This window comes from Ranitomeya imitator, chromosome 2 (genome assembly GCF_032444005.1).
Source record: "Ranitomeya imitator isolate aRanImi1 chromosome 2, aRanImi1.pri, whole genome shotgun sequence".
In the NCBI taxonomy this organism is placed as follows: Eukaryota; Metazoa; Chordata; class Amphibia; order Anura; family Dendrobatidae; genus Ranitomeya; species Ranitomeya imitator.
In genome coordinates this window covers 166,713,614-166,732,908 of record NC_091283.1, presented here as the reverse complement: position 1 = coordinate 166,732,908, position 19,295 = coordinate 166,713,614, and the positions used below count along the sequence as shown (strand labels likewise).

The 19,295-nt window shown below is 43.4% G+C and overlaps 1 protein-coding gene across 1 annotated transcript; it reads left to right on the top strand.

The window, feature by feature from the left end:
- Positions 1-952: 952 nt before the first annotated feature.
- Positions 953-15,951, top strand: LOC138667267 (lysozyme C-1-like). Its single transcript, XM_069755526.1, has 4 exons — positions 953-1,110; positions 5,704-5,862; positions 6,143-6,221; positions 15,781-15,951. The coding sequence occupies exons 1-4, from the start codon at positions 978-980 to the stop codon at positions 15,845-15,847; spliced, it is 438 nt and encodes a 145-aa protein (XP_069611627.1). The 5' UTR covers positions 953-977; the 3' UTR covers positions 15,848-15,951.
- The last annotated feature ends 3,344 nt before the right edge of the window (positions 15,952-19,295 follow it).

The window sequence follows — 19,295 nt, the reverse complement described above, 5'->3', positions numbered from 1 at the left end:
GCCAGCATAAGTACATGTGGGGGTTGCCTGGTTGCTAGGGAATCCCCACATGTACTTATGCTGGCTAAGAGATGTAAATCATTCAGCTGAGGTGATGTAAACTAAATCTCCGAGCACTAAAAAATACTCCGAGGACACCCGAGCTTGCTCGGGAAATCTCAAGTAACGAGTATATTCGCTCATCACTAATCATTTCAGTCCAAATGTTTCTGCTTCCCCATTGGCACATTATACTTGCCAACTGAATATTTGAATACCTGACCTGGTAGTTGCCGCTCTTGGGGGTGTATAATAATAATCTTTATTTTCATAAAGTGCTAACATATTCCGCAGTGCTTTACAGTTTGCACACATTATCATCGCTGTACCCAATGGGGCTCGCAATCTAAATTCCCTATTAGTATGTCTTTGGAATGTGGGAGGAAACCAGAGTACCAGGAGGAAACCCACGCAAACATGGAGAGAACATACAAACTCCTTGCAGATGTTGTCCAAGGTGGGATTAGAACCCAGGACTCCAGCGCTGCAATGCTATCCACTGAGCCACAGTGGTGTATATAATGGTCTGAATATATTATCTATGGTATATGCATGTTTTGCCTGAAGAAGGAGCTTGAACAGCTCTGAAATACGTAGCAAATAAATGCTTTTACAATCACAATTCCCTTTTTACTATGACTAAAAGATCCTAAGCACGGCTAATTTTTCACCATCCTAATCCCCTTTTTTCTGTATATTTTTCAGTATATAGATGTGCAGATTTGCCATTATTTCCAGCTGAGGACACTACCAATTTGATAAAATAGTAAAGCAGCTGGGAGATTTTCCATAGTAAATAACATCTATTATCTATACATTTCTAAAATTCTGGTTAATGGTTACTTAAAGGTGCAAACAAGCCCTCCATATATAAATCCTACCAGGCCCGGTAACCATTGCTCCTCAAGAAGCCTTTAACCTAACTAACACTCTACACAATGAAGGTCTTCTGTCTAGTCTTCCTCACTTTCTTTATGGCCAGTGATGCCAAGGTCTTCACCAAATGTGATCTGGCTAAGGTCCTGAAGAATGGCGGTCTCGATGGATACTATGGCTACAGCCTGGCCAACTGTATGTATAAACCCACTTCATCTTTCCTACCTCTGTCTATGTAGTGATGTTAATTGTAGTTCTCTAGGATAAATATTTAGAAAGCGTTAAGCTAGCATATGCAACAGAGACAGACAAAGATCAGGTTGGCATCATAGAAAGAGTCAAAGATCAGGATGGCACCATAGAGACAAAGATCAAGTTGGCACCAAAGAAAGAGTCAAAGATCAGGATGGCACCATAGAGACAGACAAAAGTCAGGTTGGCACCATAGAAAGAGTCAAAGCTCAGGATGGCACCATAGAGACAGACAAAGATCAGGTTGGAACCATAGAAAGAGTCAAAGATCGGGATGGCACCATAGAGACAGACAAAGATCAGGTTGGAACCATAGAAAGAGTCACAAATCAGGATGGCACCATAGAGACAGACAAAGATCAGGTTGGAAGCATAGAAAGAGTCACAAATCAGGATGGCACCATAGAGACAGACAAAGATCAGGGTGGAACCATAGAAAGAGTCAAAGCTCAGGATGGCACCAGAGAGACAGACAAAGATCAGGTTGGAACCATAGAAAGAGTCAAAGATCGGGATGGCACCATGGAGACACACAAAGATCAGGTTGGAACCATAGAAAGTGTCAAAGATCAGTATGGCACCATGGAGACACCAAAATATCAGGTTGGATCCATAGAAAGAGTCAAAGATCAGGATGGCACCATAGAGACAGACAAAGATCAGGTTGGAGCCATAGACAGAGTCAAAGATCAGGTTGGCACCATAAAGACTTCCAAAAGACAGCCAAATATTAGGCTGGCACAATAGAGACAATAAAAGATCAGGATGGCACCATAGAGGTAGGCCATAGTTTAGGTTGGCACCACAGAGGCAGTCTAATGTTGAGGCTGGAACCATAACAACAACTGAAAACATGTTTGGCACAGAGAGACAGCTAAAACTTAGGCTGGCACAATAGAGACTGATAAATGTAAACTAAGTTCACAGTATAGAGACACCACAAATATTATGTTAGCACTATAGAGGCAGCCAAAGCTCTAGTTGGCATCAAAGAGTCTTTTCAAAGCTCAAGTTGACACTATAGAGGCAACTGAGGCTTAGGATGGCATCATAGCTGTCGCTCAAAATACAGGTTTGCACTCTAGAGTCAGCTGAAGTTTTGGTGGACACTGTAGAGCAGCCTAAACTCATGCAGGCAACATTGAGACAGCCTAAGCTCAGCATGTCACCATGGACAGGGTCCGAAACTCAAGTTAGCGCCATAGAGGTAAGTGAAATTCAGGTTAGCACTATCAAGCCAGCTTATAGATTAGGTTGGCACAACAGAGACAGCCCATATGTAATGTCCAATGTCAGTCAAAGCTCTACTCAACATTAAAGAGTCATCTCAAAGCTAAGGGTAGCACTACAGAGAATGCAGAAACTCAGGTTGGCACTATTTAGACAGCTCAGGTTGGCATTATAGAGACAGTCAAAGCTCTGATTGAAACAATTCTTTTTGCCACTGTAGACATTGTGGTTTTCCAGATTGCAACAGTATCAATGAAGGGGAGCCAACCTAAGGGTCATGTCTCTCTTCTTTCCTAAAAGGGGTTGGAAGGAAATGGCTTAAACGTTGCCAGATCCAATACACATACTATGTGTCTGTTATCAGGCTCTTGGAAGACATGGCCCAACCATGTTGGGTTAATGACTTATTTAATAGGCAGCAAGAATTTTTCTGCATCCTATTTCGATAGCTAGCAATAAATAGGAGATGGGGCAAACAAACACAAAGTCCTTGAGTATCTTTCACAATTGGTGCAGAATCCAACCAGAGGAGCAGCACTTTTAGACCTAATACTATCTAATAGACCTGACAGAATAACAAATCTGCAGGTGGTCAGGCATCTAGGAAATAGCGACCACAATATTGTACAGTTTCACCTGTCTTTCACTAGGGGCACTTGTCAGGGAGTCACAAAAACACTGAACTTTAGGAAGGCAAAGTTTGACCAGCTAAGAGATGCCCTTAATCTGGTAGACTGGGACAATATCCTCAGAAATAAGAATACAGATAATAAATGGGAAATGTTTAAGAACATCCTAAATAGGCAGTGTAAGCGGTTTATACCTTGTGGGAATAAAAGGACTAGAAATAGAAAAAACCCAATGTGGCTAAACAAAGAAGTAAGACAGGCAATTAACAGTAAAAAGAAAGCATTTGCACTACTAAAGCAGGATGGCACCATTGAAGCTCTAAAAAACTATAGGGAGAAAAATACTTTATCTAAAAAACTAATTAAAGCTGCCAAAAAGGAAACAGAGAAGCACATTGCTAAGGAGAGTAAAACTAATCCCAAACTGTTCTTCAACTATATCAATAGTAAAAGAATAAAAACTGAAAATGTAGGCCCCTTAAAAAATAGTGAGGAAAGAATGGTTGTAGATGACGAGGAAAAAGCTAACATATTAAACACCTTCTTCTCCACGGTATTCACGGTGGAAAATGAAATGCTAGGTGAAATCCCAAGAAACAATGAAAACCCTATATTAAGGGTCACCAATCTAACCCAAGAAGAGGTGCGAAACCGGCTAAATAAGATTAAAATAGATAAATCTCCGGGTCCGGATGGCATACACCCACGAGTACTAAGAGAACTAAGTAATGTAATAGATAAACCATTATTTCTTATTTTTAGGGACTCTATAGTGACAGGGTCTGTTCCGCAGGATTGGCGCATAGCAAATGTGGTGCCAATATTCAAAAAGGGCTCTAAAAGTGAACCTGGAAATTATAGGCCAGTAAGTCTAACCTCTATTGTTGGTAAAATATTTGAAGGGTTTCTGAGGGATGTTATTCTGGATTATCTCAATGAGAATAACTGTTTAACTCCATATCAGCATGGGTTTATGAGAAATCGCTCCTGTCAAACCAATCTAATCAGTTTTTATGAAGAGGTAAGCTATAGGCTGGACCACGGTGAGTCATTGGACGTGGTATATCTCGATTTTTCCAAAGCGTTTGATACCGTGCCGCACAAGAGGTTGGTACACAAAATGAGAATGCTTGGTCTGGGGGAAAATGTGTGTAAATGGGTTAGTAACTGGCTTAGTGATAGAAAGCAGAGGGTGGTTATAAATGGTATAGTCTCTAACTGGGTCGCTGTGACTAGTGGGGTACCGCAGGGGTCAATATTGGGACCTGTTCTCTTCAACATATTCATTAATGATCTGGTAGAAGGTTTACACAGTAAAATATCGATATTTGCAGATGATACAAAACTATGTAAAGCAGTTAATACAAGAGAAGATAGTATTCTGCTACAGATGGATCTGGATAAGTTGGAAACTTGGGCTGAAAGGTGGCAGATGAGGTTTAACAATGATAAATGTAAGGTTATACACATGGGAAGAAGGAATCAATATCACCATTACACACTGAATGGGAAACCACTGGGTAAATCTGACAGGGAGAAGGACTTGGGGATCCTAGTTAATGATAAACTTACCTGGAGCAGCCAGTGCCAGGCAGCAGCTGCCAAGGCAAACAGGATCATGGGGTGCATTAAAAGAGGTCTGGATACACATGATGAGAGCATTATACTGCCTCTGTACAAATCCCTAGTTAGACCGCACATGGAGTACTGTGTCCAGTTTTGGTCACCGGTGCTCAGGAAGGATATAATGGAACTAGAGAGAGTACAAAGGAGGGCAACAAAATTAATAAAGGGGATGGGAGAACTACAATACCCAGATAGATTAGTGAAATTAGGATTATTTAGTCTAGAAAAAAGACGACTGAGGGGCGATCTAATAACCATGTATAAGTATATAAGGGGACAATACAAATATCTCGCTGAGGATCTGTTTATACCACGGAAGGTGACGGGCACAAGGGGGCATTCTTTGCGTCTGGAGGAGAGAAGGTTTTTCCACCAACATAGAAGAGGATTCTTTACTGTTAGGGCAGTGAGAATCTGGAATTGCTTGCCTGAGGAGGTGGTGATGGCGAACTCAGTTGAGGGGTTCAAGAGAGGCCTGGATGTCTTCCTGGAGCAGAACAATATTGTATCATACAATTAGGTTCTGTAGAAGGACGTAGATCTGGGGATTTATTATGATGGAATATAGGCTGAACTGGATGGACAAATGTCTTTTTTCGGCCTTACTAACTATGTTACTATGTTACTATGTTACCCAGTGCCACTGGGAGTGGGACCAGATGGAGACCCCGACAGTAATAGGAGAAGACCCACATTTATATTTTTCCCATGACACATACCTTGATATAAACCTATGGATAGATAACTGCACATATAATTCTGGATGAGGAACCAGGTTATGGGTCTCACTACCCTTATCTCCTTCAAAAGATGGGAGGGAGGCTATATCGTGATATGAACCAGTATGAAAAGTATGGCTCCTTTTGATGGGAAAGACCATGTGGTCTTCAACATGTCTATCATGTATTTGACCACAACAGGTCTACAAAGCCATGCTGGAAACCTCCATCTGTTGATGAGAACAACATTTTGTCAGAACTTTGATGCACATGTATTTATCATTGTTGCCTCTTTTTTTATCTGGTTTTATGAATTAATTTTCTTTTTAAAGGGATGTGCATGGCTTACTATGAAAGCCGCTATACCACCAACGCACTGAATGACAATGGCGGGAGTCGGGACTATGGCATCTTTCAGATCAATAGCTACTGGTGGTGTAATGATGGAAAGACATCCGGAGCTGTGTCTGCTTGTAACATCAGCTGTACCAGTGAGTAAGAACTGAAACTACTAAAAAGATTTCCAGAATTATTTCTAACATTCTGAATATCTGAAAGGGAAACATTCCTAAAAATATATATACAATTTCTTTCATTTTTTGATTACAGAAAAAAATGAAAATAATTTATCAATAAACAGCTAACAATAAAGTCCCCCTTAAAGAGGATTTTTCTTACAATCTTAAAAACCTCTGTGAAACAAGAACTGAATGACATGCAGAGAATCCTTTATATTTTAAAATAATAACTTCTAATGTGATTTTCTTTAAGACATGATGAATGATGACATCAGTGATGACATTACATGTGCCAAGAGAGTTGTCAGAGATCCAAATGGCATGGGAGCCTGGTAAGTAACTTTTTATGTAACATTTTTCAGAAAATTATTATTATTATTTATTTATATAGCACCATTGAGAATGGGTTACATACAAGTTACAGATATCACTTACAGTAAGCAAACTAACAATGACAGACTGATACAGAGGGGCGAGGACCCTGCCCTTACAGGCTTACATTGTACAGGATTATGGGGAAGGAGACAGTAGGTTGGGGGTTGCAGGAGCTCCGGTGTTGGTGAGGCGGTAGCTCCGGTGTTGGTGAGGCGGTAGCTCTGGTGTTGGTGAGGCGGTAGCTCCGGTGTTGGTGAGGCGGTAGCTTCTGTAGTGATGAGGAGGCAGCGGGGTCAGTGCAGGCTGTAGGCTTTCCTGAAGAGATGGGTTTTCAGGTTCCGTCTGAAGGATCCGAATGTGATTGATAGTCGGACGTGTTGGGGCAGAGAATTCCAGAGGATGGGGGATATTCGGGAGAAGTCTTGGAGGCGATTGGATGAGGAGAGAATAAGTGTGGAGGAGGGAAGGCGGTCTTGGGAGGATCGGAGATTACGTGAGGGAAGATATCGGGAGATTAGTTCAGAGATATATGGAGGAGACAGGTTATGGATGGCTTTGTAGGTCAGTAATAGTAATTTGAACTGGATACGCTGAGGGAATGGGAGCCAGTGAAGAGATTTACAGAGGGGGGAAGCGGAGGAGTAGCGAGGAGAGAGATGAATTAGTCAGGCAGCAGAGTTAAAGATGGACTGGAGAGGTGCAAGGGTGTTAGCAGGGAGGCCGCAGAAAAGGATGTTGCAGTAGTCAAGGCGGGAGATGATGAGGGCATGCACAAGCATTTTAGTAGATTAACGGTTGAGGAAAGGATGGATTCTGGAGATATTTTTGAGCTGGAGGCGACAGGAGGTGGACAGAGCTTGGATGTGAGGTTTGAAGGACAGGGCAGAGTCAAAGGTTACTCCAAAGCACAGTACGGGGGAAAACATGATGTCATTGATTGCGATAGATAGGTCAGGTAAGGGAGATCTATGGGATGGAGGAAAGATGATGAGTTTAGATTTGTCCACGTTGAGTTTGAGGAAGCGAGAGGAGAAGAAAGAGGATATGGCCGATAGACACTCTGGGATTCTGGACAGCAGAGCGGTGACGTCTGGGCCAGAGAGGTAGACCTGAGTGTCATCAGCATAGAGGTAGTACTGGAATCCATGGGACTTTATGAGTTGTCCCAGGCCAAGTGTATAGATTGAGAAGAGTAGGGGTCCTAGAACAGAGCCTTGGGGGACTCCAATAGAGAGAGGGTGGGATGAGGAGGTAGTGTGGGAGTGGGAGACGCTGAATATGCAGTTGGAAAGGTACGAGGAGATCAGGATAGGGCGAGGTCCTTGATGCCAAAGGAGGAGAGGATCTGTAGTAGGAGACAGTGGTCAACTGTGTCGAAAGCAGAGGACAGGTCTACAAGGAGGAGTACAGAGTATTGTCCATTAGCTTTGGCTGTAAGTAGGTCGTTAGTGATTTTGGTCAGGGCTGTCTCAGATGAGTGATGGGGCGGAAACCAAATTGTAGATTGTCAAAGAGCAAGTTAGATGAGAGGTGGGAGGAAAGTTCAGAGTGGACGTGCTGCTCCAGGAGTTTGGAAGCGAATGGTAGCAGCGATATTGGGCGATAGCTGGACATAGCAGTTGAATCGAGGGTTGGCTTTTTAAGGATAGGCATGATTGTGGCATGTTTGAAAGCAGAAGGGAAGGTGCCAGAAGTTAGTGATAGGGTGAAGAGGTGGGTTAGGGATGGGATAAGTGTGGTGGCGAGGTTGGGGAGGAGGTGGGATGGGATGGGGTCGAGCGCACAGGTGGTGAGGTGCGATTTGGAGAGGAGACAATTAAGCCCCCTTCAGTGATGTTGAATAGGGAGGTTATGGGGTTTGGGCATTGGTCTGGTATAAAAAGGGGTTGTGATGGTTGAACAATGAAGACTTGCCTTGTCTGGTCGATCTTATTTTTAAAGTGTGTGGCAAAGTCCTCAGCAGAGATGAGGGGGGTTGGAAGGGGCAGTGGGGGGCGAAGGAGGGAGTTAAAGGTTTTGAATAACTGTTTGGGGTAGTAGGATAGGGAAGATATGAGGGTTGTGAAGTAGGCCTGTTTAGCAGAGGTGAGTGCAGATTTAAAAGAGAGTGTTGCCTGTTTGAATGCAGTGAAGTCATCTTGTGAGTGTGTTTTCTTCCAACGCCGCTCTGCAACCCTGGACAATTGCCTGAGCTTTTCAGTGGTGTTAATTTGCCAAGGTTGTCTATTGATACGTCGCACTCTGCCATGGACGAGAGGGGCAACTGTGTCAATAGCTGTAATAATAGAAGATGAACCTTAACCCCTTACCGGCATCGGACGTACTATACCGTCCGATGCCGGCTCCCCTGCTTTGATGCAGGGCTCCGCGGTGAGCCCGCACCAAAGCCGGGACATGTCAGCTGTTTTGAACAGCTGACATGTGCCCGTAATAGGCGCGGGCAGAATCGCGATCTGCCCGCACCTATTAACTAGTTAAATGCCGCTGTCAAACGCAGACAGCGGCATATAACTACCGCTTCCGGCCGGGCGGCCGGAAATGACGTCATCGCTGACCCCCGTCACATGTCCGGGGGTCGGCGATGCGTCTCCATTGTAGCCATAGAGGTCCTTGAGACCTCTATGGTTACTGATTGCCCGTCGCTGTGAGCGCCACCCTGTGGTCGGCGCTCACAGCACACGTGCAATTCTGCTACATAGCAGCGATCAGCAGATCGCTGCTATGTAGCAGAGCCGATCTTGCTGAGCCTGCTTCTAGCCTCCCATGGAGGCTATTGAAGCATGGCAAAAGTTAAAAAAAAAAGTTTAAAAAAATGTGAAAAAAATAAAAAAAACATAAAAGTTTAAATCACCCCCCTTTCGCCCCAATCAAAATAAATCAATAAAAAAAATATCAAATCTACGCATATTTGGTATCGCCGCGCTCAGAATTGCCCGATCTATCAAATAAAAAAAAGTATTAACCTGATCGCTAAACAGCGTAGCGGGAAAAAAACTCGAAACGCCAGAATTACGTTTTTTTGGTCGCCGCGACATTGCATTAAAATGCAATAACGGGCGATCAAAAGAACGTATCTGCACCGAAATGCTATCATTAAAAACGTCATCTCGGCACGCAAAAAATAAGCCCTCAACCGACCCCAGATCACGAAAAATGGAGACGCTACGAGTATCGGAAAATGGCGCAATTTTTTTTTTTTTTTTTTTAGCATAGTTTGGAATTTTTTTTCACCACTTAGATAAAAAATAACCTAGTCATGTTTGGTGTCTATGAACTCGTAATGACCTGGAGAATCATAATGGCAGGTCATTTTTAGCATTTAGTGAACCTAGCAAAAAAGCCAAACAAAAAACCAATGTGGGATTGCACTTTTTTTGCAATTTCACCGCACTTGGAATTTTTTTCCCGTTTTCTAGTACACGACATGCTAAAACCAATGATGTCGTTCAAAAGTACAACTCGTCCCGCAAAAAATAAGCCCTCACATGGCCAAATTGACGGAAAAATAAAAAAGTTATGGCTCTGGGAAGGAGGGGAGCGAAAAACGAACACGGAAAAACGAAAAATCCCCCGGTCATGAAGGGGTTAAAGGGGTTGTCCAGGATTAAAAAGTATCTGCCTCTCTTACAGAAACCTCTCTGCTTTTATCTAGGGAATGAGTATGATATTGCAGCTTACCCCATTCACTCAACTAAGGCTTAGCAGAAAAACTAGACACAGGCCCTAGACACTATTTATAGAAGAATATTTCTGGGGATTTTTTTGTTACTTAACCCCTTCATGACCCAGCCTATTTTGACCTTAAAGACCTTGCCGTTTTTTGCAATTCTGACCAGTGTCCCTTTATGAGGTAATAACTCAGGAACGCTTCAACGGATCCTAGCGGTTCTGAGATTGTTTTTTCGTGACATATTGGGCTTCATGTTAGTGGTAAATTTAGGTCAATAAATTCTGCATTTATTTGTGATAAACACGGAAATTTGGCGAAAATTTTGAAAATTTCGCAATTTTCACATTTTGAATTTTTATTCTGTTAAACCAGAGAGATATGTGACACAAAATAGTTAATAAATAACATTTCCCACATGTTTACTTTACATCAGCACAATTTTGGAAACAAAATTTTTTTTTGTTAGGAAGTTATAAGGGTTAAAATTCGACCAGCGATTTGTCATTTTTACAACGAAATTTACAAAACCATTTTTTTTAGGGACCACCTCACATTTGAAGTCAGTTTGAGGGGTCTATATGGCTGAAAATACCCAAAAGTGACACCATTCTAAAAACTGCACCCCTCAAGGTACTCAAAACCACATTCAAGAAGTTTATTAACCCTTCAGGTGCTTCACAGCAGCAGAAGCAACATGGAAGGAAAAAATGAACATTTAACTTTTTAGTCACAAAAATTATCTTTTAGCAACAATTTTTTTATTTTCCCAATGGTAAAAGGAGAAACTGAACCACGAACGTTGTTGTCCAATTTGTCCTGAGTACGCTGATACCTCATATGTGGGGGTAAACCACTGTTTTGGCGCACGGCAGGGCTTGGAAGGGAAGGAGCGCCATTTGACTTTTTGAATCAAAAATTGGCTCCACTCTTTAGCGGACACCATGTCACGTTTGGAGAGCCCCCGTGTGCCTAAAAATTGGAGCTCCCCCACAAGTGACCCCATTTTGGAAACTAGACGCCCCAAGGAACTTATCTAGATGCATAGTGAGCACTTTGAACCCCCAGGTGCTTCACAAATTGATCCGTAAAAATGAAAAAGTACTTTTTTTTCACAAAAAAATTCTTTTAGCCTCAATTTTTTCATTTTCACATGGGCAACAGGATAAAATGGATCCTAAAATGTGTTGGGCAATTTCTCCTGAGTACACCAATACCTCATATGTGGGGGTAAACCACTGTTTGGGCACATGGTAAGGCTCGGAAGGGAAGGAGCGCCATTTGACTTTTTGAATGAAAAATTATTTCCATCGTTAGCGGACACCATGTCGCGTTTGGATAGCTCCTGTGTGCCTAAACATTGGCGCTCCCCCACAAGTGACCCCATTTTGGAAACTAGACCCCCCAAGGAACTAATTTAGATGCCTAGTGAGCACTTTAAACCCTCAGGTGCTTCACAAATTGATCTGTAAAAATGAAAAAGTAATTTTTTTTCACAAAAAAATTCTTTTCGCCTCAATTTTCTCATTTTCACATGGGCAGTAGGATAAAATGGATCATAAAATTTGTTGGGCAATTTCTCCCGAGTACGCCGATACCTCATATGTGGGGGTAAACCACTGTTTGGGCACTCGGCAGGGCTCGGAAGAGAAGGCGTGCCATTTGACTTTTTGAATGGAAAATTAGCTCCAATTGTTAGCGGACACCATGTCGCGTTTGGAGAGCCCCTGTGTGCCTAAACATTGGAGCTCCCCCACAAGTGACCCCATTTTGGAAACTAGACCCCCCAAGGAACTTATCTAGATGCATATTGAGCACTTTAAACCCCCAGGTGCTTCACAGAAGTTTATAACGCAGAGCCATGAAAATAAAAAATAATTTTTCTTTCCTCAAAAATGATTTTTTAGCCTGGAATTTCCTATTTTGCCAAGGATAATAGGAGAAATTGGACCCCAAATATTGTTGTCCAGTTTGTCCTGAGTACGCTGATACCCCATATGTGGGGGTAAACCACTGTTTGGGCGCACGGCAGGGCTCGGAAGGGATGGCACGCCATTTGGCTTTTTAAATGGAAAATTAGCTCCAATCATTAGCGGACACCATGTCACGTTTGGAGAGCCCCTGTGTGCCTAAACATTGGAGATCCCCCAGAAATGACACCATTTTAGAAACTAGACCCCCAAAGGAACTAATCTAGATGTGTGGTGAGGACTTTGAACCCCCAAGTGCTTCACAGAAGTTTATAACGCAGAGCCATGAAAATAAAAAAAAAAATTATTTTCTCAAAAATGATCTTTTAGCCTGCAATTTTTTATTTTCCCAAGGGTAACAGGAGAAATTGACCCCAAAAGTTGTTGTCCAGTTTCTCCTGAGTACGCTGATACCCCATATGTGGGGGTAAATCACTGTTTGGGCACATGCCGGGGCTCGGAAGTGAAGTAGTGACGTTTTGAAATGCAGACTTTGATGGAATGCTCTGTGGGCGTCACGTTGCGTTTGCAGAGCCCCTGATGTGGCTTAACAGTAGAAACCCCCCACAAGTGACCCCATTTTGGAAACTAGACCCCCAAAGGAACTTATCTAGATGTGTGGTGAGCACTTTGAACCCCCAAGTGCTTCATAGAAGTTTATAATGCAGAGCCGTGAAAATAATAAATACGTTTTCTTTCCTCAAAAATAATTATTTAGCCCAGAATTTTTTAATTTTCCCAAGGGTAACAGGAGAAATTTGACCCCAATATTTGTTGTCCAGTTTCTCCTGAGTACGGTGATACCCCATATGTGGGGGTAAACTACTGTTTGGGCACATGCCGGGGCTTGGAATTGAAGTAGTGACGTTTTGAAATGCAGACTTTGATGGAATGCTCTGCGGGCGTCACGTTGCGTTTGCAGAGCCCCTGATGTGCCTAAACAGTAGAAACCCCCCACAAGTGACCCCATTTTGGAAACTAGACCCTGAAAGGAACTTATCTAGATGTGTGGTGAGCACTTTGAACCCCCAAGTGCTTCATAGAAGTTTATAATGCAGAGCCGTGAAAATAATAAATACGTTTTCTTTCCTCAAAAATAATTATTTAGCCCAGAATTTTTTATTTTCCCAAGGGTTACAGGAGAAATTGGACCCCAAAAGTTGTTGTCCAGTTTCTCCTGAGTACGCTGATACCCCATATGTGGGGGTAAACCACTGTTTGGGCACACGTCGGGGCTCAGAAGGGAAGTAGTGACTTTTGAAATGCAGACTTTGATGGAATGGTCTGCGGGTGTCACGTTGCGTTTGCAGAGCCCCTGGTGTGCCTAAACAGTAGAAACCCCCCACAAGTGACCCCATTTTAGAAACTAGACCCCCCAAGGAACTTATCTAGATATGTGGTGAGCACTTTGAACCCCCAAGTGCTTCACAGACGTTTACAACGCAGAGCCGTGAAAATAAAAAATCATTTTTCTTTCCTCAAAAATTATGTTTTAGCAAGCATTTTTTTAGATTCACAAGGGTAACAGGAGAAATTGGACCCCAGTAATTGTTGCGCAGTTTGTCCTGAGTATGCTGGTACCCCATATGTGGGGGTAAACCACTGTTTGGGCACACGTCAGGGCTCGGAAGTGAGGGAGCACCATTTGACTTTTTGAATACGAGATTGGCTGGAATCAATGGTGGCGCCATGTTGCGTTTGGAGACCCCTGATGTGCCTAAACAGTGGTAACCCCTCAATTCTACCTCCAACACTAACCCCAACACACCCCTAACCCTAATCCCAACTGTAGCCATAATCCTAATCACAACCCTAACCCCAACACACCCCTAACCACAACACTAACCCCAACACACCCCTAACCCTAACCACAACCCTAATTCCAACCCTAACCCTAAGGCTATGTGCCCACGTTGCGGATTCGTGTGAGATATTTCCGCACCATTTTTGAAAAATCTGCGGGTAAAAGGCACTGTGTTTTACCTGCGGATTTTCCGCGGATTTCCAGTGTTTTTTGTGCGGATTTCACCTGCGGATTCCTATTGAGGAACAGGTGTAAAACGCTGCGGAATCCGCACAAAGAATTGACATGCTGCGGAAAATACAACGCAGCGTTCCCGCGTGGTATTTTCCGCACCATGGGCACAGCGGATTTGGTTTTTCATATGTTTACATGGTACTGTAAACCTGATGGAACACTGCTGCGAATCCGCAGCGGCCAATCCGCAGCCAAATCAGCACCGTGTGCACATAGCCTAATTCTAAAGGTATGTGCACACGCTGCGGAAAACGCTGCGGATCCGCAGCAGTTTCCCATGAGTGTACAGTTCAATGTAAACCTATGGGAAACAAAAATCGCTGTGCCCATGCTGCGGAAAAACTGCACGGAAACGCAGCGGTTTACATTCCGCAGCATGTCACTTCTTTGTGCGGATTCCGCAGCGGTTTTACAACTGCTCCAATAGAAAATCGCAATTGTAAAACCGCAGTGAAATGCGCAGAAAAAAACGCGGTAAATCCGCCATAAATCCGCAGCGGTTTAGCACTACGGATTTATCAAATCCGCAGCGGAAAAATCCGCAGAGGACCAGAATACGTGTGCACATTCCTAACCCTAACCCTAGCCCTAACCCTAACCCTACCCCTAACCCTACCCCTAACCCTACCCCTAACCCTACCCCTAGCCCTACCCCTAGCCCTAACCCTACCCCTAACCCTAACCCTACCCCTAACCCTACCCCTAACCCTACCCCTAACCCTACCCCTAGCCCTACCCCTAACCCTACCCCTAACCCTAACCCTAACCCTAACCCTATTCTAACAGTGGAAAAAAAAAAAATTCTTTATTTTTTTATTGTCCCTACCTATGGGGGTGACAAAGGGGTGGGGGTAATTTATTATTTTTTTTATTTTGATCACTGAGATAGATTATATCTCAGTGATCAAAATGCACTTTGGAACGAATCTGCCGGCCGGCAGATTCGGCGGGCGCACTGCGCATGCGCCCGCCATTTTGGAAGATGGCGGCGCCCGGGAGAAGACGGACGGGACCACGGCTGGATCGGTAAGTATGATAGGGTGGGGGGGGACCACGGGGGGGGGGATCGGAGCACGGGGGGAGGAATCGGAGCGCGGGAGGGGTGGAACGGAGCGCGGGGGGCGTGGAACGGAGCACGGGGGGACTGGAATGGAGCACGGGGGGGTGGAACGGAGCACGGGGGGGTGGATCGGAGTGCAGGGGGGGTGATTGGAGCACGGGGGGGTGATTGGAGCACGGGGGGAGCGGGCACGAGCACGGGGGGGAGCGGAGCACTGGACGGAGGGGAGCCGGAGCAGTGTACCGGCCAGATCGGGGGGGTGGGGGGGCGATCGGAGGGGTGGGGTGGGGGCACACTAGTATTTCCAGCCATGGCCGATGATATTTCAGCATCGGCCATGGCTGGATTGTAATATTTCACCCGTTATAATGGGTGAAATATTACAAATCGCTCTGATTGGCAGTTTCACTTTCAACAGCCAATCAGAGCGATCGTAGCCACGAGGGGGTGAAGCCACCCCCCCTGGGCTAAACTACCACTCCCCCTGTCCCTGCAGATCGGGTGAAATGGGAGTTAACCCTTTCACCCGATCTGCAGGGACGCGATCTTTCCATGACGCCGCATAGGCGTCATGGGTCGGAATGGCACCGACTTTCATGACGCCTACGTGGCGTCATGGGTCGGGAAGGGGTTAATAAGAAGCAATTGTTCTATTAATTTTTTTTCACATCCAGTCACATTTTCTTGTTATTTGAAAAAAAATAATTAAGTTAATTAAGGGTTAATATAAGATCATCACATCATCAAACGCAGCATAATATTTGTTCTTAATTCTTTACAGGGTGGCCTGGAACAAATACTGCAAAAACAAGGATGTGAGCAGCTTTGTCAGTGGATGTGGTTTGTAAGGGGAAGATGAAAACCCCATGGCGGTGCCTTAAGAAAATCCACAGGTTCTTTTAAAATATGATCAAATTGTATTTAAAAGTAACTGGGGGAATAAAGATTTTGAAGGGAGTATATATGTTGTGTTCCCTCTTATTTTTCTCACTATCTTCTTGGCCAACAATACCGAGGTCCTTACCAAACGTATGGTGTCCAAAGTCCTGAAAATTCTGAAACTATGGCTACACTCTGAAAAACCTTTTGTTTAACAATAATAATAATAATAATAATAGTATAATATTTATTTCTACAGCGCCAACATATTTTGCAACACTTTACCATTCAGAGAGTACTTGTACAAACAAGATAAGACATTACAGCGTAACGGCTATCTATGCCATCACGATGGGCCTACTAATCAGAAAGAGCTCTGGGAATGCTGGCAGGTATGAGGAGGTTCTCAGGGGCTATTGACCCTTATCTGCTAGTCAGGACAGAGAGCAAATTTCAAAAAAGCAGACAGCACTCCATATTAGCTGAAAAATCTGTGCAGGATTTATTGAACCCACATGTCAGGGCAACGTTTCGGCTCCAAATGAGCCTTTCTCAAGCCTGAGAAAGGCTCATTTGGAGCCGAAACGTTGCCCAGACATGTGGGTTCAATAAATCCTGCACAGATTTTTCAGCAGCTAATATGGAGTGCTGCCTGCTTTTTTGAAATTTGTATACTTTGGACAATCCATGGACAGATTGCCTGGGGGCCTTGCACCCGAAGATAAGTAAATGAACTGTGTGCTGTTCCTATTTTTTACTAACAGGACAGAGAGCAGCTACACAAAGTTTATCTTTCTTCTACTGGAGGACCACAATTAGTAAATTACACATGTTGATTGTAGAAAGAACCTTGAAATGCCTCACTTACCTGTGTTGGCGCTTCAGGAAAATTGAACACTTGCTGCTGGATTCCTCTCTACTATTATAACTAGAGATTCCCACACCAGGGCACCCTGTAATCAACTTTTCATGTTCAAGATCATGTAATAGAAAATGTTAAAATGGGTCCTCCATTATACTAACCAAAAACACATTGGCCTGGTGTATAATTTCCCTTTTAAGGCACTACTATGGCCCTTTGGCCAGTTCCTCACCTAGTAGTGAGCTAGCACTGCATTTTCTCTGTGGTGGTGAGTCCGACATAAAGCGTGGCCACTTACTTGTAGAGTGGAAGGGATCAACCATTGCAGGGAACCATATCAATCTCATGTGAAACCTCCAACATGACACATTTTAGTTTTTTATGGCCTACACAGACTACATATTGATTTTAGGCATATATATTACTTTGGTAAACCATATCCATGACAAGAGGCCACAATCTGTGGTGGTGGGTGTCCTGGGGTAATATCCATAAGTATAATACCTGTGACCAAAATATTGGAGTTGCACATTTCTTATAAACGTTTTGTCGCTGCTCATTTTCCGTGCATTTGGTGCTGGGCTTTGGGATGAAGTTGAGGTCTGCCGGGAAAAAGACCTGTGGGAAATATAATTATACCTGGGAGTTATATATTGTGGATATAATATTATCAGAAATAAATAATTACTGGCCAGAAACGATAATGGTTACAATTAGTTACATAGTGGAAGAGGACAATGGCTGTTATATGTAAATCCGGAATTGCACTCCCTACTGGGTCTCCCTACTGACTGGAAAATAAAAATCTTATCTGCTAGAGTCCCATGGACCCTTCTCAACGGGGTTACATCAGGGACTGTCCCCTCTCAGGGCTACTTTTTTAGTTCTTCAGGAAAGCAAGCACATTTATGTAATTCTTTACTTACTTTTTACATTGTTTTAGTTTATATTTGGATCCAAAAATTTATATTTGGATTCTAAGAATTCCTAATTACGGTAGCTTCTCTTTTTCCACTGGACTTTTCCTAATTTTTAGAGTTGGCCGGATCAATCTCTGATCCATCAGCCAGGTCAGAAGTCACTGGCCGCTGGACAAGGAGGCTTGCAAATCTCAACCTTCATACCTAAATGACGACGATGCACCCGCCCTGGGTGCACTGGGAAGCCCGGAAGGCATGAGATTTGCAAGCCTCCCATTCAACGGCCAGAGACAAAGACTATTGACCTGGTCGATAGATCGGAGCTCAGCAATCGATTTATCCAACTCTAAAAAATGGGGAAAAGCTCAGAGGAAAAAGAAAAACTAACAAGGGATTATTAGAATCTGAATATTAATTTTCGGGAAAATGGACCCGTGTCCTACGAAACGATCCACTCAGCTCTAATAATTTTTCTAAAATCTAGCAATTTTTTTAAAAACAAAAAATAATTAGTAAAACATAAAACCTATAAAGGGAACTTGTGAACTCCAAGTGAGCTTTTTTAATTTTTTTAGAAGTATTTGAAATTATTGTATAATAATTGTATATTATTATACACAATGTTTTCACATCAATTAGAGGATTTGCAGTGCTGGCAACTCATAGTTAATCTATTTTTTGGAAAAAATTTAGCAAAACTGATGAATACAAATTTGAAAAAAATCACTTATCTCTATTTACCGTACCTTGCGGACTATAAGAGAACTTTTGTTTGAGGAAAGTTGGAGGTGCGTCTTATAGTACAGCTGTGGCTGTGGAAAGGGGGGAAGAAGCAGGGGCGGAGGAGCGGTTCACAGGAGGAAGGAGTCGGCTGCTATGGCTAACACCTGTGCTGAGAGGTAGGAAGAACTATGGACCTGGAGAGCAGTGAATATTCATCCTCTGTAATAGAGGCCAGTGTTAGATGCAGCCGCCGATTCCTGCAGCAGCTGGGCGATCACGTGCCCGCTACTAAAGAAAATGAATTTTCACTGCTCTCCACCCCCATAATCCAGAGCCTGGGGAGCAGTAAATATTCCAGAAGCTGATATCGGTGTGTGGGGCGCATGGCAGTGACATCATGCGCTATTTACACACTGAAATCAGCTGCTGGCATAACAACAGGACGCCGCACTGCAAGGGAGCAGAGGGAAGGTGAGTAGAATTGTTTATTTTTTTATGTGTGTAGCGTGATGGGGGCCATATATACAAGGACCAGGGGACATATATACCAGGATGGGTGGCCATATGTATACCAGGATGGGGGCTGTGTATGCCAGGAAGGGGGGCTATGTATACCAGGATGGAGGGCAATATACAGTGAGTATGGAAAGTATTCATACCCCTTTAAGTTTTTCACTCTTTGCTTCATTGCAGCTATTAGTAAATTAAAAAAAGTTCATTTTTTCACATTAATGTACACTCTGCACCCCATCTTGACTGAAAAAAACCAGAAATGTAGAAATTTTTGCAAATTTATTAAAAAAGTAAAAACTGAAATATCACATGGTCATAAGTATTCAGACCCTTTGCTCAGACACTCATATTTAAGTCACATGCTGTCCATTTCCTTGTGATCCTCCTTCCCATCCTTGA

Excerpts from the sequence above, each read along its gene's own strand:
- LOC138667267 (XM_069755526.1), top strand. The coding sequence starts at position 978 with ATGAAGGTCTTCTGTCTAGTCTTCCTCACTTTCTTTATGGCCAGTGAT. Across the intron at positions 5,863-6,142 it reads TTGTAACATCAGCTGTACCA|ACATGATGAATGATGACATC; the intron begins GTGAGTAAGAAC and ends ATTTTCTTTAAG. Across the intron at positions 6,222-15,780 it reads CCAAATGGCATGGGAGCCTG|GGTGGCCTGGAACAAATACT; the intron begins GTAAGTAACTTT and ends AATTCTTTACAG.